Genomic DNA, 24,338 nt, shown 5'->3' with positions numbered 1-24,338 from the left:
GGAGTGCCGCGGAGCGTTTGTCAGTTCGAGTCTAAATTACATCAAAGATGAAGTATTTTTACATTCATTCATGTCACTTTGTCTCGCGCCTTTACTGATAAAGATGTTTCTTTCTAATACATTTGTCTCATTTACTCTTTTTAAATGCTGTGTTAAAGAACGACGAAGTAGCTGGGCTCGAGTTTAATGACAGTACGCTGAAAAAAGCATTTTCACCGTTGGACAATATAACACAAAAAGTTTTTTTACTTCCTTTTGCGATGTGTTGTCAGAACTCGTTCTGCGTTGAGTTTTTAACATCCGGTAACATAAATAGACATTCAGTTCCATTTGGCTTGTCTGAGAGATAAAACTTGCAAATGGAACGACCGTTTTCGCGGATAAATTACGAATTACCGACAACAATAAGTAGGGAAAGAAAGGACAAAGAAAACACTGAAACTTAAAGCGAACAAACATAACATAATGCTGTGAGACTTGCGGCTGTCATTATATTCAGGGTAACTGAGAATCAGACGTTTATAAAGACTTGCCAGCCTAATTGAACTGGAGCTTGTCAATAAAATCCTTAAGTGCTCACGTTACCCGAGATGAAACAGAGGTCTGTAGTAAAGCTTTTAACACTGACGCAGACAAGCATGTTTATTAAAATGAATGCACATGGTTGCGCATCTTATTTGCGCACCAAAGAGGAGCACGTTGAGCGCAAAGTGAAATTCACCGGTGCTCACTGGTTGCAATTTTCACCCCCTGTTGATTCATTTTAGAGCAAATCACCGTGTGGAACATTTTGACTTAGTAACAGCATAATCAGTTACAGGTACGTTTGTAATACATTGGACGCTCACCAGGTGACTTTTCGATGCCGAATTTAATGAATACTCTCATCGCAAGAAATAACATCGTTCGCTTTGGATTGCTAAATTATAAGAAACAATATTTGGGGTTGTCTGCAGTTTATCTCACCGCACAGGTGTCAAAATCTTTAAGGCGTATTATATGAAAAAAGAAAAACTTGGAATATTCAAAGTAACAGCAAGGATCAAAATGTGACATTTCCCCTTAGTTACAAGCTATTTATCATGTTTTCATTGTAAGGTAAACTTTCTTGTAATGTCCATTTGGCGACAGTGTGGTTTCGATCTTAGGGGCTGTTTGTTAACGCTTAAACTGTTTGCTTTCCCTTACGTTTTATGTACCATTTACAACAGCAGAATGCAGCGCAGTGACCCCTCCGGAAATCTTCAGTTTCCTTGAAATTTTACAACCCTTGTTGTCCGTAGGAAAACAGCAAGTGCTGTTCTCTTCCATCGCGTGTACTTTAAGGGGGTACATTGTGTTTATTTTGTTAAGTGAAAATTTGTTTATAGTGTTATCCCTGTGTAAGTGAGTTTTGCTTTTAAGTACGGCCTTCGCTTCTTGCCCAGTCCGTGCATGTGTTCAAGGAGCTATTTCAGTCACGATATATGCAGTCTTGGTTTTGCAGTGTATAAATGTACCCTCAGCCAAAGCAATGCTCAAAATAATACATTATGAGAGTGGAAAAACACCATCAGGTTAAGAACAACCAAAGGAGCAAGAACAGAGGTAGCGAGCGAACAAATTCAAAATTAAGACTCAATGTTTCAAGATGCATCATTCTTGACATAAAAGGTTAATCGCATTTACCAGGCCATTGCGCAGCTCATTCCGGTTTGGGAACGATCGGAAGTATTGCTCTCTCTGCTAGATGAGATTCTAGTCCTTCCCAGGCTTCCCGCATTTTGTTGAGTTGTTTTAGAGAATTTTCCGATGGCCATAATTTGTATCCACTGGTGGAGTAAAGAGTCTTAGTCATCAAGAACAGAAAACACAATGATCTCAACAAGCCCTGGAACTATTAAGCGGTCACTCTCAAGAAATAGTCAGGTGACCGCTTAATTGAGGTTGACCGTTTAAAAAAAGGTGATCAAAATTTAGCGCGTCGTGGGGCAAAAATTGAAAAAGAGAACAAAGTAAGCACGCAATATACATTTACTGTTCGTAACAACCTTAACACGAAATATAAGTGGTCACATGCTCTAAGGAGTTCACGCATCAACTAACAGACAGCGTTGACAGTTTTTGCATCTCATTAAACGTCAAGTGAAAAGATCATTTATGGTCGTCTGTGGTTTTGTGTTATTTAACTTAATTTGGTTAAGCACTGTCTTCGTTTAGCGGCAGGAAAAGTTCCTCGCGACCACAGAACTGTGCTCTGCCTCCGGTTGACCACCTAATGTAGCAAGGTGACCGTTCAACAGAGGTGAATTACAATAAAATTAGCCAAAACGGTGACCGCATATAATAGAGGTGACCGCTTAATGGAGGTTAAATATACAGTAAATATGTAAATTTTAGGAACTTGAATTGTGACCTCTTACTACAGGGTGGCCGTTTAACAGAGGGCCGCTTAATTGAGGTTTGACGGTAGAAGCTATCGAGTCTAACCGCACTTAGTGTTAGAACCTAAATCCCAGTTTTAGCTACTGGTCTGCTGTACGAGAAACAAATTTATCTACAGTCACAGTCAAAAAAGACAACAAAAAAAGGCGCTTAGAGTATGCTAAATCGCATAAGAAACCTAAAATGATGTAAATATCGGGTACCAAGCCGTAGGCGTGTTTATGTTGGCAAAGACTTTCGAGAAGGCTTATGACTGGATGGGCTTATAAATATATGAAGGGAAAGTAGAAGAAGGAAATAATAGTCGATGTGGCGAAAATTCAAATCAGAATTGAAGTGTTCTCAATCGTAAAAAGAAATTGCGTGGTCAAAAATAACATCACAGATCTGTGAATTATGCCGAGACAAGTAGAACACAACTGACAACTTCATAACTGTGACAACTCAACGACTACAACTATGTAGAATTCAATGTTATCTGTCTTGTCAGGAGGGTTCTTACATGCGATGGAGGGGGGTCATTACAAATAGAATACATCAATATTATCAAGTTATCACTGGTACAGAGGACGGACTTATAACTTCCTGAATTTTATGTTAGACTAACTGAATTAGTGCGAGCTGAGGGCTGCGGTCAGTCTCGCAGCAGTTAGCTGCAAGTCGTAAGCAAGGTTTTCTTTAAGTTGGCATGACCTTTTAAGATCAGATTAAAATCTGTGTCCATGAAGGAAAAGTTTTTTTTATGTCACATCTACTTTCCTCGATATGTATCCGAACAATTGCTCTTGGGATTGTCATTTCGCCCACGGAACTCAAGATAAAGACCGTACCTGTGTGTGGGTTACCTGGCATTGTCCCAGAGTGGGAGCTTAGCTAAATAGGATGACACGTAAATCAACATCGCCACTGTCAGGTAGTCCTTATGTGTGTGATTTGCCTTTAGCGCGGAATTCACTAAGCGGCGCACAGAAACCTGAAATTTCTTCTGATTAAGTTGGGATCTTGACTTTGTTCAAAGACGTGATTTAGCTTTGTAAGGCCACTACTGTTAGATGAGCCTTCTAGCACCATGATTCCTAAGTGCTTGAACTCGACTACGCATGGTTATTTTTCCCGAAGCACTCAGTTTGGGATCATGGTGTTTGAAGAGAAGTCTTACGTTGGCCCAGGTTCGCCCTTTATATCTAGTCCGTAAAGCTGGTACATAATTTTATTTCATGAGTACTTAGTCCTTAGGAGAGACAGCAGGACTTATTACAGTGTACAAGTTGGAGGTTTGCGCGCGAAGAATGTGCGAGCGAGGAAGGTGACGTGCGTGTACTGAGAAAGTCCGACTTTATACTCGCGGAAGGGAAAAGAAGATACTTATGTCATTTTTCTTTTCGTTTGTTCACAGCTCATGAAAAGCCGTTTCTTCTTCTCCATTGGAGCGCAGTATCCTGTGGGTCGGTGATTCTGTAGGATTAGGCTGCTGTTTTTGTCGTCTGACGCAGGTTTGTACAAACTGGTGGTGTTTTTGCTCGTTGATTTATGAAATGTTATTCCGCGAAAGAGGTCGCTGATCATATCAAATTTGGCGCTTAGGAACTGTGGGATCAGGTTTGTTATTCGAACGTTACACGGACACGACTTAGGGAGAGAGCAGTACATGTGTTAGTCGCGTTTGTTGCTGGTTCAGTTCTCTAATCTGCTTGGAGAGTTTTATTCTGTTTTCACCTTTAAATTCCAAGAGCTACAGGCTTACAAGTGAGTTGTGCCAGAGACTGTTTAGTACAACCCTCGTTAGAAACGTTTTCTGGCGTTGTGACAAGTTTTGTTCTTAAGTATTTTAATCTTCACAGATATCCTTAATCCGCTTCTTTTTTTCTTGCGTTGTTGTTCCTTTTCAAATCACCGCACAATAATGAAGGATACAATTCTGTTTGTGCTCTTCAGTACAGATCTTTGAGTGAGCTTATAACTGGAAGTGCGATTTTAGTCCAGGGAGTGGGGACTTTAAAATAACATTCAAACACTTTTCATGAGAATGACATTAGAGAGTCAGACAAGTCAGTGTCAGCAGGAACAAAAAAAGTAAAAGTATCATAACAGTATATTGTTTACTCATCCGTGTTGATAGGAGAGAAGAGGGAGTTTACCGAAATATTTCTTTTCTGACAATACAGGATCGATGTTGCTGTTTGAAACGGTTACTAAGAACAGAAGTTGTTCGGTGTTCTTCTGCCTTCATCTCATGGGACCGGGGGGGGCGGGACACCTCAGCAAATTTCGGATAGGTGTGTTTCTTAAACCCTGACCCTACTTAGGGATGAAGCAAACGCAAATTTATGCTCCACTTATGGCACAAACCCGAAAAATGACACCCTGTTCCAGGGAAAAACAAAAACTAAGGATGACGCCAGCGGTTCAACTTTATTTAATTCCCATAACACTGGAGGTTTACGAATACGGATCTTTCGTTTTAATAGCTGGGGATTTACGCACTGCAGTTTTAGCTGATACAGTTTTTAGGTAACCTATTTAAGTATTACACCTGGAACACAACTCCAACAGGGGCAAAAATGATACCCTATTTAAGAATCGAGAGCCTCAAAAACCCTACACTGTCCCGCGGCACATACTTATATGGCTCATCTATGGGAGCACCCCCCGGCTTCATCTCCTCTCGCTAGTAACACACCACCAGGTTCAGCCTAAGCCTTTTACTGGTGGCCTTCTGATGAAAGAAAAAAACATTCTGTGTTGCATTGTGATTGCTCAATATTCCTCGTGTCAATGAATTCAATTGTAATGAGTAACGAGTAATGACTGTTTTCTTACAGATAATTAATGTTGGCAAAACAAACAGCCGCAGGAGATAAAATGTCCGATTTTCCCAAGGTCGTAGGCAAACTTCTTTAATTATTTACTGCATGTCAGTGGAGACAAGTTGTTTTTATCGTCTTTTTGTGCCTAGACTGCAAGTATTTCCTTTTGTACCTCATGGTTTGTCGAAAGAGAGGTGCGAAACGTGAACATGACCGAGCGTGAATAGGAGCTTTCTTTCACAGCTTATGAACAGGAAGTGCAAAGTTATACATTATTGCTGGCTGTGAAGGATGCCTGTAAACAGGCCATCTTTCGATATCACGGCGATCCACAATGGTAGACAAATATTTATAATTAAGATAACAGTTATTGCAAAATGTTTCTTTTGTGTCTGCTGGCTGATTAGGTTGTCACTTAACTTCAATTTCCTTACCATTACCCGACAAGAACGTCTGCTCTTGTTCCTCTAAATGGGATGTTAATCCACCGCAGATTGCCCCAAGCTTTCTGTCAGGTTGCCCGAATAAGTTACCGGTGCCCATTTTTGCACCTGAATGGAGAGAAGCACTGAGAAGATATCTTCCCCAAGGGCATATCTAGGCTCTGGCCCAGGCCTCCGGATGTGGAGCCCTTAAGTCATTGCCATTTAGATAACGGTAAACCAACCCTTACCACCTAAGTCTCCTGGGGCTTTTTAACGTTTCATGTGTCAATTTTTATGATCCGAGACACAGATGTTTTAAAAGTTTGGAGAAAAGGACTTAAGACTGCTCTTGCGGCAAAAAATGAAAAAAAAAAAAAAAAACATCGTGACGTTTGACAGGTGAAAAAAGCAAACCAGTTTATAAAGTGTTTACATAGAATGTTCCTTGAACGCAAAGCTGGTCAGATTCCAGCTTGTGTTTGTTATTATTTCGTTGACAATGGCAGGAGAGACAATATGTAGTGATATGGGCCAAGTCCATTCTATTGTACCGTGCGGTGCTTGAATCAACATATCTTCTCACAGGTGTTTCTATCCTGGGCGTTCATGAAATATTAACTCCTTGCGTAATAAAACAATATTTTTGAATCCAATGCCAAGTTTCTCACACACTTCGTATAAACGTGTTACAATGTAACAAGGAGCTTTCTTCGGAGCCCAATGGAAACTTTGCAGCTTACAATTAATGGTGAGATACCGTCAGTTGAACTAGATTGCTTCACGTGTTATCACATAAGCTTGTTGGCATCAACCAGCAGAGTTTTGATTCCACTTTCTTCGGGAATGTTTCTTTTTCCGCGGCATCATTTGCAATTGAATATGGACTTCTTTATGTAAAGCAAGGCTTAACAAGCCTGGATTTGCTACGTATGAAGCGTTGGTGAACTCGTAATTCCCCTGCGTATGTCAGTAAAGAGTCCGCACCAGCTCGGATAGCGATTCATGTCAAACGTGGACGCATTGTCTCCTTGCTTTGCTACAGTATGACTATAGAGATTGTGGAGTGTTATGATAGCACAACCCTGACTTACTCCCACGCAGTATTTATTCGTCGAGTATATTCCAAGATATAATGCAGTCTTATTATGTCTAGTACATAATGTGTTTGTTTTACGTTTCTCCGTTACACGAGGTGTCCGTGTTCTTTTGCTTTCTGTTGTTCACTTTTACCGGTACGACATGCCGAGAAAATTCGCATCTCTAAACTACGCAGTATGTTCTGACAGAGTGAAATATTTGCTCTTTTTCCCCCGCAGTTTGAGTTGATATCTGCTTCGTAAAGATGCTTCCAAGATGTTTAACAAGGAAGAGGGCATTTGTTTTGGTTGGCAGTCTTTTTCTTGTAACAGGTGAGTGTGTTGCAATTTTTTGTCAAATACCGATAGTACTGTAGCGATAGCAAAGTAAAAGTAAGAAGCCGTTTGCCTTTTATTCCATCGTGAATCTCATAATCTGTCAACAGGAAGCAAAAGGTACTAAGTAAAGGTCTAGGTGGTTTGCCAGTTAGTTTCTCCCGTGTTTCAGGGATGTGTTGTTAGTCTTGGAATGTGCAAATCCTGCTTAGTAACAGTCTACTTACTAGAATGTGTCACCAGCCTCCGAAAACAATCTGTTCTCCGTCAGTTTTTGTCCTTTTCTTCTATAACCTCCGGACCAGACAATTATACAGGCATAAAAACTTAAAACTTAGCAGTTATTGGCCGGAGAAATGATAGAAGTATTGCATAAGTGTTACGAAGTAGCGAGATAATACCTCCAAATTATATCAAGCTCCCGATGTTCCTTTTTTATTCCAGTGGAGTGCAGTACACGACTCCAAGAAACTGTCTAACGTTTAGATCGAGCATCCACTTTTAAACTGACAGATTTCGCTCGACTGAAAGGTCGGGGTTTTGACACTAAGTGTTGTTGTTTTTAGTCAAAACTGTGACATGGATACGCCACTTTCCTCATTGATCTCCCGCTTGTTGGCAACACACAAAAAACACTTTTGTTTTGTTGTTCTTTTTACTATACTTCAGTTACAATCAGTGATCGTAAGTGTGGAAGAATTCGTAAACAGTAGCGGGCAAACCTTCCCATGCTAGCTTTTTCCTCTCAGTGCATTACTGTATAGGAATTATACCCTTGCTGGTAGTAAGCCTAGAACGGGGAATAACCTCGTGGCTGCAAGATACCTGGTGGTTCTATAGACTATCAACACGTGCTGGAATATTTTCATGTTTCTTGGCGTTAACACAAAGCCCCGCAAAATTAGACTGTTTTCTCAAAAACTGAAAAATAACATACCAAGCAGTGGTATTCGTGTTCTACCTCCGCAAACTCGGGTTCTACAGCTTGAAAAGTGTGCTTTTGGTCAACATTGTTGCTCTTAAGAACGCATTTTCCTATGTTCTTTTGCCCCAGTAACTGCACGCACTTTAATAACAATCAGCTGCAAGGAGAAAAATAAGGAAATAAACCAAGTTCTACACTTAAGATGAAACCTCACTCTTGCATGGTAAATTTTATCGACACTGTTCCAGCCGACCGTTTTGCAATTAAAAGATGTCATGTTCAGGAATGACCAAACTCTAATTATGATGTTTAAACAAATTAGCACAGCGTAACAATAACTCATTAATTATTCAGATGCTTCGCCGACTTTTGGGCGACAGGAGAACTATGACTCAGACTTTTGAGTTAACGTTGGCCAACTTATACAGGTGTTATCTGTCACCACTTTTCTACTAACAAGTTTTGTTTTCGTCGCTTTGTCACAACGTCTGCCGGAGTTAATAAGTGCTGACTTCATTCACAATCACAGAAGTTAACATGTAGTTTCCCACATATAGCGGAGTGCGTTTGGGTGTTGTAGCATTAATTATACACCCTATATTTGTTCGAAGGCTTTTTAAAGAAGCTAGAAATAAAACGCTCAGGGTTAAAAGAAGACATTTAAGTCCTGTTAAAATCGTTCAACTTCCATTTCTAACCTCACAGTTTTCTTTACTCTTAAATTGTTTACAAACTCGTGCAACAAATGCGTGTTATGTTATCAAGACCTTCACCGTTATCAACATGGCAGCTCTCCAAGGCTCGATAACCCTACGGTTCTTGTTTACTTTCTGCGAATTTCTGGCACAGAAGAATATTTCAGTCAAGTTAAGTAAATATCGGTTTCGCGGAAGGACCTTTTGCTATCGGCCTTATCAGATATGTCTTTTCCTTGTTCGATCACGATGGCAATTAGATGCCACTTTAAATTAGTGCGAGGTGCTGTGCCTGTGATATTATTTTGTCAAGAAACGTCAATTGAATGAACTAACGTTATTTTCAGATTACCTTAAAGAGGATATTTCTCCCTCATATTTTGGGTCGGGTAAAAATGTACTCAGTCAATATCGTAAATATCGCTCACAAGCTCAGTTGCCCTCCCCCCCCCCCCCCCCGGCCGCCCCCTGCCTGCCCCTACTCCCTTCTTTGACGTTGAGAGGCACGAGTTCTACCGAATTAAATAGTTGTGTACAGTAGCTGACATTTCTGTAGTCGTGATTCTATTGTCAATTGAACTTGTAATATGGTTACAATAAGTCTGTTACAGTACTAAGGCATCGTAACCGGCTGCAGTGTGTCTCGGATTGGTTTCGTATTCCGCCAACCTAAACGAACAGTTGTCGTGGCAATATATCTCCCTAGTCTGTGACTGTGAAAAGGCTCCTCGATCAGGTATAGGGTGAGAAAACTCGGAAAGCCAAGCGAGTAGGCAACTCGAGCGCGCTGATACCCACACTGGGAGTTCGTCTTCACCTGAAGTATGTACTCAGCTCGCCCAGCTGGCCGATCTATTATCCCACCTTACAGGCTTTATGTCTTCCTAGCTGTATCAGGTCGTATAAAGATATAATACAAATTACTCAAAACAGAACGGGCTGTTACAAAATGCTAAAAAGAAATCTAGTTTTGATTTACTGAAACAATGTAATCATCATTTGCATGACGACTAGACGGTTGGGTGGCACAAAGTTAAGCCACGCTTGTGTGATGATATGTAGCTGTCGGTCTTTAAAAAAGGTGTCGAGACGACATTGTTATTATAAACGATAATGCGACTCGAACTCAAGAAACTAGCGTCAGCCTTACTGCTGGCATGTTTAATTTATAACAGAAGGGAAATCTGCATGATTCCGACACCGTCTAAGATATTTTGCTTTGAACGTGAAGATGATTCTGTGATTTGTTCTTCAAAGGAACCGAAGAATCCGAGCTCTGAGCAAGGATTTATCGGTTCCTTTGATGCACCATGATCCGAGTGATCCTGGATTAATCTGTTAAGTAAAGAAACGCAAATCCGTTTTTGGATTTAAAAATCCAATCTTGGATTTCCCCACAGAAATGCATCCTAATAAACTTGCTGTTTAGGAGAGCAGGGATGGCGCCGGCAGTGGTGAGAGCGCTCGCCTCCCACCAATGTGGCCTAGGTTCGATTCCGACCCAGTGCCACGTGTGGGTTGAGTTTGTTGTTGGTTCTCGCCTTGCTCCAAGTGTCTCTCCGGATACTCCGGTTTTCCCCCTTCCACAAAAACCAGCATCTCCAAATTCCAATTCGACCAGGATAGAGAAGCCACATGAAAAGCAGCTAAGGCTGATGTAGCTTCCTCTCTAAATATTGTAATTTATTTATTTGTAACTGCATATTCATAGTGTCGTTCATGTTACGTTACATCACTTCAGTTCCGCGTTCAGTAACAATTTCACTCAGTGCATGTACAGGTGTGGTGAGATGAGATTATTTTAAATGGTTTTGTTTCCTCCCCGTTAGGTGTGACTAGTATATCTGATGTTAAACACAAAGATCTTTCACACAAGTTACCAAAAGATGAGGAGGTTAGTTGACTTCTTTTTATTATCCTTATTTGTTTATGTACGATGCTTAAAAAGTCCTTAAAGTCAGGATCAAATAATTGCGGCTGCCTTCTTCATTGGCAACAACTTGCGGTCAGTTCTCGTCCATAGATACATGTACACGTCAAACGTCATTCTTGTCAACATAGCCTGAACTAAGTTCCCAGAGTTAAATTTTGGTTTCTGTATAACTCCCTCAGTCTGTGTGTAGCCTGCGTAGTAAGCGTTCCTTAAGGAAGAGTTTTCCGTATTCTGGCGGCGCGTAAATTAGAGCGCTCCAATTTACACGCGGTCAGAATACGGAAAGGCTCTCGCTAAGGGAACGCTTGCTACGCAGGCCACTCTATATGGGATTCAAGTAAGTCATCGCATGTATCCACCATCCCCACCCACGCGCATTTTTACCTCGTTCCGATAGTGGTACCCATGTTACCTCTTGGAACTAATGGAAACTAGTTGGTCTCAGACAATAAACATAATTGTAAGGTAAGGTAAAGCATTTATTTATGTATGATAGACATATAACAGCAATGCTGATGTGGTCGCTGAAAGGTATTTACAAAGATGAGAACTATTTGTTACAGAAATAATACGACAAAATATAAAATTATAAGGCTATAAAAAAAAACAATAATGAGCGACTTAAAAGCATGAGACTTTGTTTTAAACCATGCTTAAACCGAGCGTGTTTTTTTAACAAATCTTAACCTCATTGTGGTATCAGACTAAATTCCGATGCATACCTTCCTTTTAATCTAAAAATTATACTCTCATCATCATAGTCCTAGCTCTCCTCTGAGAGAATAGTGGCCTTTTACAATTCATGTAGTCTGTATTAGAGTCGAAATATATGCGATCTCTTTGATGTCACTTTGTCAGACAAGTTAATTCCGGTTTTGAGGAGCTTTGACCTATCTAGAATATTTTGCTAAATATGATCAATGTATCAACAGGAATCAGCTATTGTTTTTATTTCCATAGCACCTTTCTCTTCCTTACATTTCGTAGTAAGGTTAAGCTAAGTAACAATGATTAATGCTGATCTGCCACGAGTCGCTTCACTTTGCTATATTTTTTCCTTACTCACCTAGCTATACGCTTGACATGTTCCAACAATATCAACAAGCTTAACAAACAAACATTTCGGCATTGCAATTAAAGTACTAACAAGTCGTGATTAACATATTTATAAAGTCAATTTCGCGGTCGTTACATGGTGGACGTGATTAGGTCGTCTGCCTTCAAGAGAGCTTACAAACAGCCCTTGCCTCAGTAAGAGAAAACAAGAAACCTACAAGTCTAAATATCAAGTGGAGGAAACTTAACCATCGCTTCAATTGTCCCTAAGATCTACAGTTACATATCAAACATGGACAAACTCTCATCCTCTCCGGGCTATCAACAGCTCCAGGGAAGGTAACTAGTCAGTTAACACTTAACGTCATTTAATAACGAAATTACAAAGCTAGATTAATAACCAAGGTTTCCAACTTGAGTACAATGCTTCCATAAGTCTATGTGGGCTGAGCGTTGCGAATAAGCTTGACCTCGAACTGAATAACTAACAACCGATACCTTTGATCGTCTTTACTTACTTTAAGGATAAGTGAACGTCACTCGTTGATATCCCATGATATGGAAAGTCATACTTCTCGATTTGTTCGCGTGCCACTTCTGTAATCAGTTTACAGCTTCATTCTGGCGTTAACATGAGAAGTTATGATTTTTGGTGCAACTAGTTTTCAGCGAAGGACTGACATTTTTGGAAGTCAATTTTATTCATGAACGTTTTTGAGATTTTTTCCACGCTTGACAAGATATATCATACGTATAGGTCTGGAAAAGAGCTGCGCTGTTTGTATAAGATTTCGTGAGTGTCTCCAAGCTTCACGCAAATTTTTGAACACCTCTATTGCCTTCTTTTCCCTTCAGCTCTTACAACTTGCCTTTGTAGGAATGCTCAGGCATCAGATTATAATTGAGAACATGGTCACACCTCAATGAGCCTTGAGTGACCCCATTTGGAAACACAGGGCTATTGTCGTCATAAATTATAAACCCTTCGTTTAAGATTCTGTGGTACATGTTTCTTGCTTTATTTCGAAGCGTTCCCTTATTTAGTTACCAGTATTTTCAATCCAATACCGCAGACATTCTGGACTGGGCAGTTATTTAGATTTAACGCTGAGAACTTCAAATGTTGCACAAGTACTTTGAGGGAAGCTTAATTCTTACTTGTATTGTGCAATTGTAACCCTGTTATGCGAAACAAAAGAAAGTGCATTCCATCGCTCACCAGTAGCCGCCAATGACGTTTTGCTCACAGTAGTTACTGAAGCACTTGTCTGATTTGCATGCATGGGCATTTCAAGGAACACGACAAAACTCGTGGGGTAGTTCTCTCGTGGTGCTTTGCTCGCTGCAAAGCAAAACAGAAAGAACGAAAAAAGAAAAAGAAAAACTGTCAGGAACAATTATAGAAGTTTCCTAGGCGCTGAACTGATGTTTTCACGGGACTCTTAAAGCCTGACCAGGTGACCAGGAAGAACCTAAATTTAACAAATTGACGTCAGGTCTTCATACGTCTGTCCTATTATTGATCGTGAATTTCGTCATAACATTGTCAAACTAGCTGTGGATCCGCAGACTACTTTGGCAATATCATGGCGAAATTCATTGTCAATAACAGGACAGACGCATGGAAAACTCAACCGTTCTTTACCGCGACCGAATTATTATTATTTTAAGTTCACTCGGAGTATTGTTATGAGAATATTGTAAATTGCTCGCTTCCGAGCCCTTTAAATGTAATTTGGTTCAGTAATAGGGAACTTGCGGATCGCAGTTTTACAATAACAAAAAGGCAGAGGTTATAAATTCATGTGTCTGTCCGCTTATTGACAATGAAAATTATCCAATGAGCGCGCAAGAATTTCTGCAGTTATTGTAAAATGTGCTGTTGCCATGTGGAGAGCGCTGTCAATAATCAGCCGAGCGCTGTCCATTGAAAGTTTTTTAGTTTTGCGCAGACCACAGACGGCTTAAAACATGTAATAAAAATAGTTGTAATACAATCTGTATTTGCGCAAATTTTACGGAAATAAGAGTTCAAATGCGCATAACATCAATTGCAAGAAACTTCTAACAGAAATTTCTGATAAAAAGCTATCATAAAAATGCTGAATTATAAAAACGACGACAACAGCTACAAAGATTTTCAAAGTGATCAACATTTCCCACAGAGACCATGCAGGCCAAGATGTCCAAATGTCGAATATTTCCGATCAATTTACGAAGATTCCCGAATACTTCCGTAGACTTCCGAAGATCCTCCAGCAAGGTTTGAAGACGTTTTGACTATATTTCTAATACATTTCAATCTCAGTCAGATTTCGCTCGAAAATGGTTCACTTTTGAGCGTCTTATTTTTGCACAAAATGGCAATCCAGTAGGCATGAAAGCCCGATCATTTTACGAAGATTACCGGAGACTTCCGGAGATCCTCTAGCAAGATTTAAAGTCGTTACGACTATATTTCTAGAACGTTTCAATCTAAGTCAAATTGCGCTTAAAACATGGTTCACTTTTGAGCATATTATTTTTCCACAAAACGGCAATCCAGTAGGCATGCAAGGCCAGGGGGACTCCAAAATAAAAGTGTCGGGGTATGATCGCCAGTGGTTTTAAAACGAGTCCCTGAAAGTTACCAGAATTAATAAAATAAATGGATTTCGTTTGGTAGGTGTGGCACGAATTTATTTTCAGACTTTTCACTCATAAATTTACCAATTCTACGAAGGGCAAGTTCCTCTTGACACATTTTGTATATAAACGATAGCGTCCATGTAGCGCCAAAAGATTCTCGGATGTTTGTCCGCGGGCATTTTCTGTTCCAAGAAGCGAACAGTTTTCCGGGAACGAAGCTCGAGGAAAACTGTGAATTTTTGCTATACACACTCGCCTAAAGATTCGTGTGCATACCGAGAAAATACAAGTGATTCGTGGGATATTCCAAGTTATACCACTCGAGAGCGTTGCATTATTAGTATGTGTTACCTTGAACGTATCAGGATATCTCTAACGATGGACATTTTGGGTTCAAACACCCATTTGGGTGCCGAGCCACTTATAAACTCTAAGCGTAAGATAATCAACCCCCTTCACTGTTACATGGTTGTCCCCGCCCACTCCACCCCAGTCTGGGCATGCAGATGATGAGATTTGAGACGATGGTCAGTGAGAGAAATCAACATCTTTTAATTTTCTCAGTTAAATGATCGAGAACTTTGATAGCAATTTCTCCTGACATTTGCTGCATTTGGAAAATTGTTCAAAAAAAGGCTAACTACACAAGTGAATGTATGAAGCATCGTGTATAATATCTTCATCTGCGGAATAAAGATTTAAAGTAACTCAGTCACGGTGTTTTGAGTTATTTTGGCCACGTACAAAATTACCTTTAAATTAAAGGAAACCTGAAAATAATAGTTTACAAGGATAGAAAAAACACCAAAGAGATACCAATAAACTATAAAGGAACAAGGATGGTTAAGGATGGAGAAGATTGACGGGAATTACAGACGACGAACTTAATAAATTTAGACTAGACTTTTCAAGCTGCGCAAACCGTGATGTAGCTCCTTTGTACGTACGCATTTTAAGTAACTGCGAAAATAAAGTCTGGAAAAAATTCAGGCTTAAAGTAAGCGGAATCCGAGCTATCACGCCAACTGGGAGCTGATCAGGTTGTGGGTTCGTGGTATACCAAAACAGGATTCGAACCCATGACCTCTGCAATGCCGGTGCAGTGCTCTACCAACTGAGCTATCAAGCCAACTGGGAGCTGGTCAAGTTGTGAGTTTGTGCTACCCCTGAATTTTTCTTCAGGTTCTATTTTCGTATCTGCCTAAATGCGAACATAACAACGAGGACTTCATGTCTTTTAAGGCCAGCTATGATATTTTATTAGGGTCGCGCTGGCCTAGTAATGATTACTGCGTCAGATTCAGGGTCAAGCGGTCTTAATCGAAGCCCTAGCCCTAGTTGTGTCGTGTTCTTAGGCAAGACACTCTCGTGCAGCTACTCTCACAGTTCCTCTTTCCATTCACGCCCATAAATATTTCCGGTTAGGGCGTCCGGACAAAATGCTGGATTTAGGGTTAAGGGGGGTGGGTGGGAAGCGTTTAACCTGGGATGGACTGAGAGAATAGTAGCACTAACTGTGGATTAATCCTACTGCAACTGAGATAAGCTTTGGATGTGCGGGTGACCTCGCCCGTGACTGGGCATGAATCTGCCTTGTGAACAAAGGTTATTGTTTATTGTACCCAATACGATAAACTACAGCTTGCTTTTAAGACTTTTTTGAAGTTTTTATTATTTCTACTCTAATTATAAATTTCTAAATTGTACTTAATTTTTTAGATCTTATAGATTGTACATATCTTTATTCCCCAGGGCCCCTATGGATACCGGCCTTATTGCTGGATGGGCTACCCTGATTAAATAAAGTTAGTTACTTGCTTAATTAAATTCAGGAAATATTTCAACTACAATTTACGTGAATTTGTTGTTGTAAGATAAAGTCTGAATCAGAAGTTTGGAGCCAAAATGCCCATCAGTCCGGCGTTAATCTCCGGTTTCTGTAGCATGATTAAATTGTAGTGACTAGGACTATTTCTACTTCCCCTCTGGATTAGATGCTAGTCCATCGCGGGGTTACCACCAACATTAAATTCCCCGGTATCCATTTATACACCTTGGTGGAGAGAGCCACTGTGAGAGTTAAGTGTCTTGCCCGAAAAAAACAACAACAACACAATGTCCTGCGCCAGGGCTCGAACGTGGACCGCTCGATCCGGAGGCGAACGCACTGACCACGAGATCACCGCTCCTTCACAAAGTTGCAGAGGAATACAAAATTCGTCCAGGTTTTATTCACTAAATTATTTGAAAGGAAATTGTTTTTATAGTTGAAAAATTCTCATATTTAGGACTTAAAAAAATGCATGAAGAATTTTCGGGAGAATTTTCTTTATTTCAAAGTTACAAAACTCCTAACAAATGATCATTTGTTTCCTCTGTTTGGGTGGCTACTATTATATATAATGCCTGCTTCAGCATACCAGCCGGAATCATGGCAATTCAGGGAATTACAATATGCAATACTGGTTTAATGTGAATGGAATTGGAGAGGTCAGATGGTTTGTTGCGTTATTGAGCTCTTAACTCAGTCTAATTTGACCGATTTCTGTAGCTTTAAGCGGCAAGGAGAACTTTAAGCTTGTACCCCTGTAAGGGATGAGAGTGCATTGCAGCCTTTGTAGCCATCTACAAAACTATGATGAGGGGGAGGGGGAGACATACACTGTAGGCTTGCGCATCTTGAAATTCTTAGCCTAAAGTTTTCAAGTTCCTCGTCTGTAATCCGTGTCGATCTTCTCCTTCCTTAACAGTCCTTGTTCCTTTATGGTTTATTATCGTCTCTTTGGCGTTTTCTATCTTAGTTAACTAATATTTTCATGCTTCCTTCAGTTTAAGTGCAATTTTGTACACGCCCAAAATAACCTGACTGAGCTCGTTCATATTAAACCGGCTGGCGCTTGACTTCGGACCTCCCGGTCAGCCCACACCCTAAACGTACGTGACGGTTACGCATGGGTAAGAACCCTTATCAATGATAATAATGTGGAAAAAAATTGTTATTGTGGCTAAGACGAGTCAAAACATATCTGCGAACAGCTGGCGTGACAACTTTTGACTGATTTATTCGTTGATCCTAAGCAGTGTACATGTTGTATCGGAATTCTTTTGTTTGTGATCTCCTGATACAAGGAGTGCGTTTCAAGTGGTGTGTTAACTTTTCAAATCACCAGGCCTTGACGCTTCGAGCTATCATTTTTGCTTTTGTTACGAAAGTTCTGCTTTGTTAAAAGAATACCTTAAACTGTATTCTATCAACAATTTTGTTATTGAACGCCTCGCTAGTTTTCAAAAGAGTTTTAAAAGAGCTCCAGCTTTCTTGGACAATTTCTGTTCATCATACAATGACCGTGATAAAGATTGAAAAAGATGTAATCTCAATAATCATAAAGTGCAGCATTCCTTTGCTCGACAGCTGCATGTTGTCCAGGTGACGGACCCGACTGTTCATATACCCATACAAAACTGCACTGCAGAGATAACAATTTCATCAGACTCCGTATTAGTCGACAACGCGTAGACACTCGAACAAGGCAAGCCAAGCTAGTTTACCCCTGCTAACATTGTGTAAAGCGTTGCCGCGCTTACGGAGCTCCTTAACACGCCACGCAGCGGTTTTGCAATCATTGTCAGCTGTACAATGGTATTGTAATGACTCCTCCCCACACAGGTGTTCGTTAAGACTTACTCTGCATGACAATTTGGCTCTACTTGATGGCACGCTTAGATCTTTTGTTCTAGAACAGCTGTGGCACGTGGTAGCATGTCCCTCGCATTCCGCCGCTAAGTTTATTTGACTTTGTTAACGAGCGCGTGTCGTTTTTCAAATATTCGCTCGCGAATTCAGATCTGATCAGCTACAAGTGCTTCATCAGTTCGCAGGAGGAAACTATTTAAACTATTCAGTAACGTTTTCGGGTAACGATGACGAGTAACGCTGACAGAAATGGATTTATAATGCGCACGGCATTGTGCGTCACGCCGATTAAGTGCACACGTGCCGTTTCTAATACCTTTAAGGTGTCTTTAAGAATCCTATCACCCAATATCGACGCAGTTGTTTTTCTCTCTAAGTTTAATGTTTTCTAACTTATTTGGCGTTTTTTCTTGTGATTTGAATCTGCGCTAATATCATCAAAAGCCTGAATGGCGTCAAACTTGTCGTTAAATAAAGCTTACGATAAAGTTTGCGTGTCCTTAGGCATACTTTGTTATTCATACAGCCATTGTTTTAAAAGCCATGTGTGCGCTTTTGTTTGCAGACGAAAGCTAATGTAAAGAGTATTAGTATTGATGTTTTTCTTTTTATATGCAAATTCAGACAACTCTTAATGAACTGGAAATGCTAATTTCGCTTTGGAAACCACGCTACTTGAAAGGGTGGCTTTCTTTCAGCTAGTTATTGGAAAATAGATATTACATTAGATATTTGTTTCTGTTGTCTTGAAACGCTTTTATTTTTCAAAAGGACGCAGCCACAGCTACAGGCTTTCCCGCCGCATATTTGCTGCTACATCCAAATCTTTTAATTTTCTGCTGCGACAGATGCATCGATGCCATGTACTTAGCAGTTATTATAAAGCGTTAGCTCAAGTTCATCTTGATCTTATGAGATTCACCGGAAAATTGTCTGAATATGCTAATATCTTGTGAACCTGATAAAGAAGTTTCCGTGTCATGGTTACGTATTACTTAATTGCCTCTGGCAATATTTGAAGCCAACCACGTCTCAAACATAGTCGAGAGAATAAAACGCATTCTCATTTCACGGTGCTGGGCACGAACGACATTGTGTTTTTCTACAAGCTTTTCCCGCCTTTTTACAATAGATAACGGCGTCAGGCGCGTGGTGAAAACTTGATCGTGACACGCGCGAGGTTTGCGGTGACAAAAAAATTTGAAAAGCTTATTTTATAAGGCCGTAAAAAGCGTGCCGCTATTTAAGTGTGCATGATATTATTCTTAATTGATGTGGTAAAGCTGAAAACGCAGATTAAAAAAAAACTAACATTAATTTCAATTCTCTCAGTAGCGTGTAATTATATGTCGGCTACATGTATGAAATAACTCCAGTGAGGATCATTGCCATATGATCTTAGAAAAGACATCACGCACTATATTAAACTTAACAGTAAAACCTCGGCGCTCTTTGTCTGTATGTTCCTCCAGTAGCTGAGGAGTGGTCAACCTCCGAGTCGCTCCCTGGCGTAATAAAGGTTATCTCAAATTGTTTTCAAAGACGTCAAGACATCGTGGACTCTTCCTTAAATCTACTCGTTGATGTTCCCTGTGGTGAGCCGGATTTGATCTTATCTTCTCAAACAGAAAAAATTCTACCAAGAGGTCAGGTCACCACTTCACGAGTTGGCATTTGTTCAGATCATTAGCATACCGCGTATTTGAGAGGAGTGTGAACCGCAGCTCTATCTGTTTCGTGCATCAATGTTTGTAAACGGGTCCGAGCGAAGAGTTCTACGAGTGCAGGCTTGAAGTTGTTCACCACTTCCGTCTTTAGCCTCGCTAAAGATATCTGAATTTCCACAGCCATTCCAAGTGTTTTTATACGCTCTGATCCTCACCATTTGGTTTCTCGACTCTTCTATACACAGCTCACGTACTCGTTTGTGTTGCATCCAGGAATCGGAACTGGTTCCACAGCATTTTTAAGCAGCTTGTAATTAGCAGCAATTAAATTCGTATTCCATTCATGACACGCGCCAAGCTCATTAAAAGCTATTCAAGCGATACGTGTTGCGAAATGCAGTCTGTTTTTAGGAACATCAGGGGTTGTCAGAGAGTGAAAATGTTCAGTTGTTTTCGTTTTCTCAACTAGTTCTTGATCTCTTGGCCTATGCATGCCTTTTACAACCTCATTTTGCGCTGATCAATTTATGGGGACAGGTTGCAGCGGGTTCTATGTGGGTGGCCTGTCAGTTTGGAATCCTGCAAAAAGAGATCAAATCCTATACTGCTATTCAAAAAACTTGAATTATTCGCTGATCAGCTTCCCTTGTTTGACCCATGTGTAGCCTTGTGTGTTTTCCTCAAGAGACTGACTTGGCGTCTATTGCCAATAAAACAAGCAAAACGCATAACCATTCTTTTCGCGACTTAGTGGCACGCGCCGGGCTCCATTGTTTGTTCTGTCCCATATTACCATTTGTTAAACGCAAACCACATTATTTAGTTTGGCCTTTTCCTGTAAACATTTAAAATCCTTTCGTCGCATTGTAACAAGCCGCTTGTAGCTTGAAAGTAAAAACATATTAAAATACTAGACAATGATTGTATTTCGGCGCAGGTATTAGGAATTGTCTGGCTTTCTGCAGGTGGATTTTTAGATATTAAAATCTCTCACAATCTATGGCCTTTTTCGCCCTTCAATATACTTTCAACAGTGCCATTTAATAAATGTATTTCATGTCAAAATTGTCCCCGGCTTAAGGCGATGATGACCTCTCAGGGATTATCCGCAAGGTTGATACGCCGATTAATTATCGCATAAAAAATTGAAGACAACTTCAAAACGACTGCTGTAAGAGACCAACTTGAAGAAACGTGGTATCTCCTCAGCGCCACAACAGGAGCAGTCCTGAAAGATTTCGAAGGTCTGGAAATAATTTGTCTTGTAGAAAATTGTTTACACTACTCTTCGGTTTAGCCAATCAACACCAATTATGCCAGCGATAAGTGTACCCATGGGTATCATGTTGCGTCATTAATTAAACTACGCATGCTCATTAAGATTACCGCACCCCCAACAAACTACATCTGTCTTTTGCCTTATTCTAATCACACAGAGTCGTATGATATTTGCAAGTGAGCTGAGCTCCATCGCATCGAGAGGGCGGCTTTTCATGTCGCACGAAGACGAGCACCAAATTTCGGCCGCTATTCCAAAGGCTACACTAAATTCTAGATAGTGATTTTAGCAATGGCCTCGGGCCTGCTTCTGAAAAGCTTATTTTTCGAAGCCTTACTCCAATTCATTCATGTGCAGGTTAGACGGTGTGCTAAGTGGTGAATTCTCGTGTTTTGGTCAGGTGTAATGCCGTGGCCTGCAATTTTTTTGTCTACTTCGCAACGCAGATCATGAATTTGACTTATTTTCCTTTTTCGCAGACTGCCTTCGGCGCGGGATCGTTCGAAGTCCATTTGGTTTCGATTCAAAACATTGGAGGTGAGAAACTGGACGGAGAATGCTGTGATGGGAGTCGCACAATATATCGGGGACAACATCAATGCCTGGACGAGTGCGATACATTCTTTAGGGTTTGTCTCAAGCAATACTCCCAGTCTGCTTCGTCAACCGGCGCTTGTACATTTGGCGAGCATACTACTGCTGTTTTAGGAGGCAATTCGATAACCTTCACGAACACTTCATCAACGAATGGTTTTCGCAACCCGATTTCTATACGCTTCACGTTTTCATGGCTGGTAAGTCATTTTATATCCTCTTGGAAATTATTTAAGAACAGCGAGGGTACTGCTGCCACTCAGTTAGAGTAGTCCCGTTATTTTTAAAAATCTTCAGAAAATTCAACGTAATAATGTAGATTAAATTTATGCGGAGATTCACGCAGATGGGATATATTTTTCAATAATAAAAATTTAATGTAACCGCGTCTAACAGCCGCTTGTAACCTGAAAACAGAGCTTAGTAAGGAAATGGTCCGAAGTTTTTTCAGGTTTTTTTTTTTTGTGAGGGTATATTTATCGCTAAAGCGACCGCTGCGCACACGCTCGCGCGAAAACAATCATTTCACTCTAAGTTTGCATTTCAAAAAATCATTTCCTCTCATTGGCTCTCGGAAGCCACTCGGAGAAGCACGTTCATTTCACAGAATCGACAACTACGTCTTGGCTAAAAATCTTAACATTAAATACAGCTGCAGCTATTTAAACAACCTTGGCTGGGCTGAGATTGTTGGCCGCATATTTCCTTGGAGTGCATCGCCTTATACAATTTCAACGTTGTTTATCATAGCTTGTAGTGTAGTTTTTGAGCCACGTGTCTTCCGTTTGACAGCCTTTTGTGCGAATTATGTTAATTGATATGAGTTACGTTGTATTTGCAACACAATGATAACTACTGACTGGAAAAAAAATTAAAGAATTAGTGTTCGTGCCGCATGGCGGAGACGCGATTTATTCATTCCGACCGGTCTCTTCACCTGCAGTGAAAACGAAGTGTTGTGGATTTCCGTGTTGCCACTTGAATACATGTAGATTTCAAGAAATTAACGCAATGCGAAACTGTTTACTTTGAACTTTCCCACGTTCATCAGGCCTGAAAATAAATAATTTTCTTTACGTTACTTCGTAGCTACTGAAAGTATTACGATGCAATTAAACTTTCAATTGTGAGCATGTTCTAGTGGTATGACGGGTTGCCCAGGGAGTTAATCTTCGCCCGGACTCTTTCGACATTGTTTGATCACATTTCGTGGGTTCCTCGATCAACGCAAGATTAAACCGCGATCTTTGCGGTGGCAATTTGTTGATTTCATTGAACTTTTTTTTCACCTTTTCTGTTCATTGAATGAAAAGTGACACATGTGCCTAATTATTATGTCTTGGAATATAATTAATTCTATTCGCAGTTGACAGGAAAAATGAGAATATTTTTGTTTTGCTTTTTCTCCGCGAAGCTTAAAGATAGATCGGTTAAGAGTTTATAAGAAAGAAGATGGAAAGGTTAATTCGGTTTAATTTGTAAGTTTGCTGCCACTGTAAAATTGTTTGGGTCATCCTGTGTTTTTGTATTAACTTTCTTTTTATGTCTGCATGGTGCCAGATTGTGCATAAAGAATGGAAATCAAATTCCACTCAAAATGAATTAATCCTTAACTCGTAGAACCTTGTGTTCTTTGTGGTTTTTGTCCTCTGCTTGTTGCATTATTTAATGTCTGATGTCACATTGTGACAAAGAGTCAAACCAAAATATAATATTCATAGCAGTGACTGTGGGAAAACACAAATTAAGTTCTTGGAGTGTTTCAAGTCCTTTTTGAACTTATCTTAAAACCTTTAAAAACTGTCTGCCTGTAATTTGATATTTCTCTTTCTTCTCATTGAATTTTAGTATTCAATTACAGTGTTATTTGTGTCTTGTTTGCCTTAACATTTAGTGAGCTTGTATCACCGATACAGAAATCTTTGGTCTTTCTTCTGCGATCATGAGCATCACCTGATTTCTTCTCAAAGTTCCCACACTCAGTTTAAGATTCAAATATTTGTAAAGTTTCTTAGAGGTAGCCAAAATATATCAAACCTTTTTTTCCAGAGCTAATTGAATATTCCTTGTAAGTCAAGAACAATCTCCTCACTTTATTCCTGATAAGAATGAAGATCTCAGATCATTAGTCTCACTGAAAGACTAACAATATTGTGTCCTGTTTAATTTTAATATTGTTTCATTTAATATTTAGGTTTCAGTTTTCTATTTTTAAGATTGTTTCTGTTGAGAACTATATACAATCAAGGTATATTATATGGAATCATGGAACCAGGCTTCTCATGTTAGTTGAAGTAAGCTGGTTGCATGCTTCATATTTTGTTTCTTGAGACAAGTTTTCGTTGCACACTATTTTGTGATATTAATACCGCCAAACAGGTTTTCTTTTACATGTTACAAAAGTATCTCAAAGTAAGTTTGTAAAGAAAAATATCTAGATTCCTTATTTATCCTGTTGGTTTTGTGTTAGTTTTATTGAAATAATAGTTTCTCTTTTCTTAGGTAAACAATTTGGGGAAAAACAAAAATCAATCGTATCTCTTATTTGCACAGTAAAAATTTATTCAGCTGTCAAATGTAGCTTGATCCATTTTCTTTACAAAAGAGATCTGTTGTGTGGAAGTATTGTGTTCGGTAGCTTATATTGTTGTTTAAGGTTTTGTTATTGCAACACTTCAACAAGCACTGAAATTTTACTGACTGCAAATCTTGTTCCTTACCATAAATTCAAAATCGGCATTGTTGCTGTGACAAACATGCCTACAAATAAGATTGGATCTTAAAACAGCATTCGAACTT

General features: G+C 39.8%; 1 protein-coding gene and 1 non-coding gene across 7 annotated transcripts in view; one reads left to right on the top strand and one right to left on the bottom strand.

Moving 5' to 3' along the window:
- LOC110060930 (uncharacterized) overlaps positions 1-24,338 on the top strand; it is a 44,243-nt gene that overhangs the window by 6,230 nt on the left and 13,675 nt on the right. For 2 of the 6 annotated variants that reach the window (XM_089290878.1, XM_020767733.2), the window contains 4 exons: positions 3,821-3,917; positions 6,973-7,065; positions 10,518-10,582; positions 21,425-21,739. In XM_089290878.1, the coding sequence (XP_089147004.1) occupies positions 6,999-7,065; positions 10,518-10,582; positions 21,425-21,739 (447 nt within the window). In that variant the 5' untranslated portion in view covers positions 3,821-3,917; positions 6,973-6,998. Of the gene's footprint in view, positions 1-2,096; positions 3,731-3,820; positions 3,918-6,286; positions 6,405-6,972; positions 7,066-10,517; positions 10,583-21,079; positions 21,303-21,424; positions 21,740-24,338 lie in introns of those variants that run through there. The other 4 variants (XM_020767734.2, XM_020767732.2, XM_020767736.2 and 1 more) reach the window with 4 other exon arrangements.
- Positions 15,358-15,434, bottom strand: Trnaa-ggc (transfer RNA alanine (anticodon GGC)). Its single transcript has one exon. It is a non-coding gene; the product is annotated as a tRNA-Ala (tRNA).

This window comes from Orbicella faveolata, unplaced genomic scaffold (assembly GCF_042242905.1).
Source record: "Orbicella faveolata isolate gen_17 unplaced genomic scaffold, um_ofav_v1 contig_24, whole genome shotgun sequence".
In the NCBI taxonomy this organism is placed as follows: Eukaryota; Metazoa; Cnidaria; class Anthozoa; order Scleractinia; family Merulinidae; genus Orbicella; species Orbicella faveolata.
The sequence above is the reverse complement of the archived record's forward strand: the minus strand, read 5'-3'. Positions and strand labels throughout refer to the sequence as shown.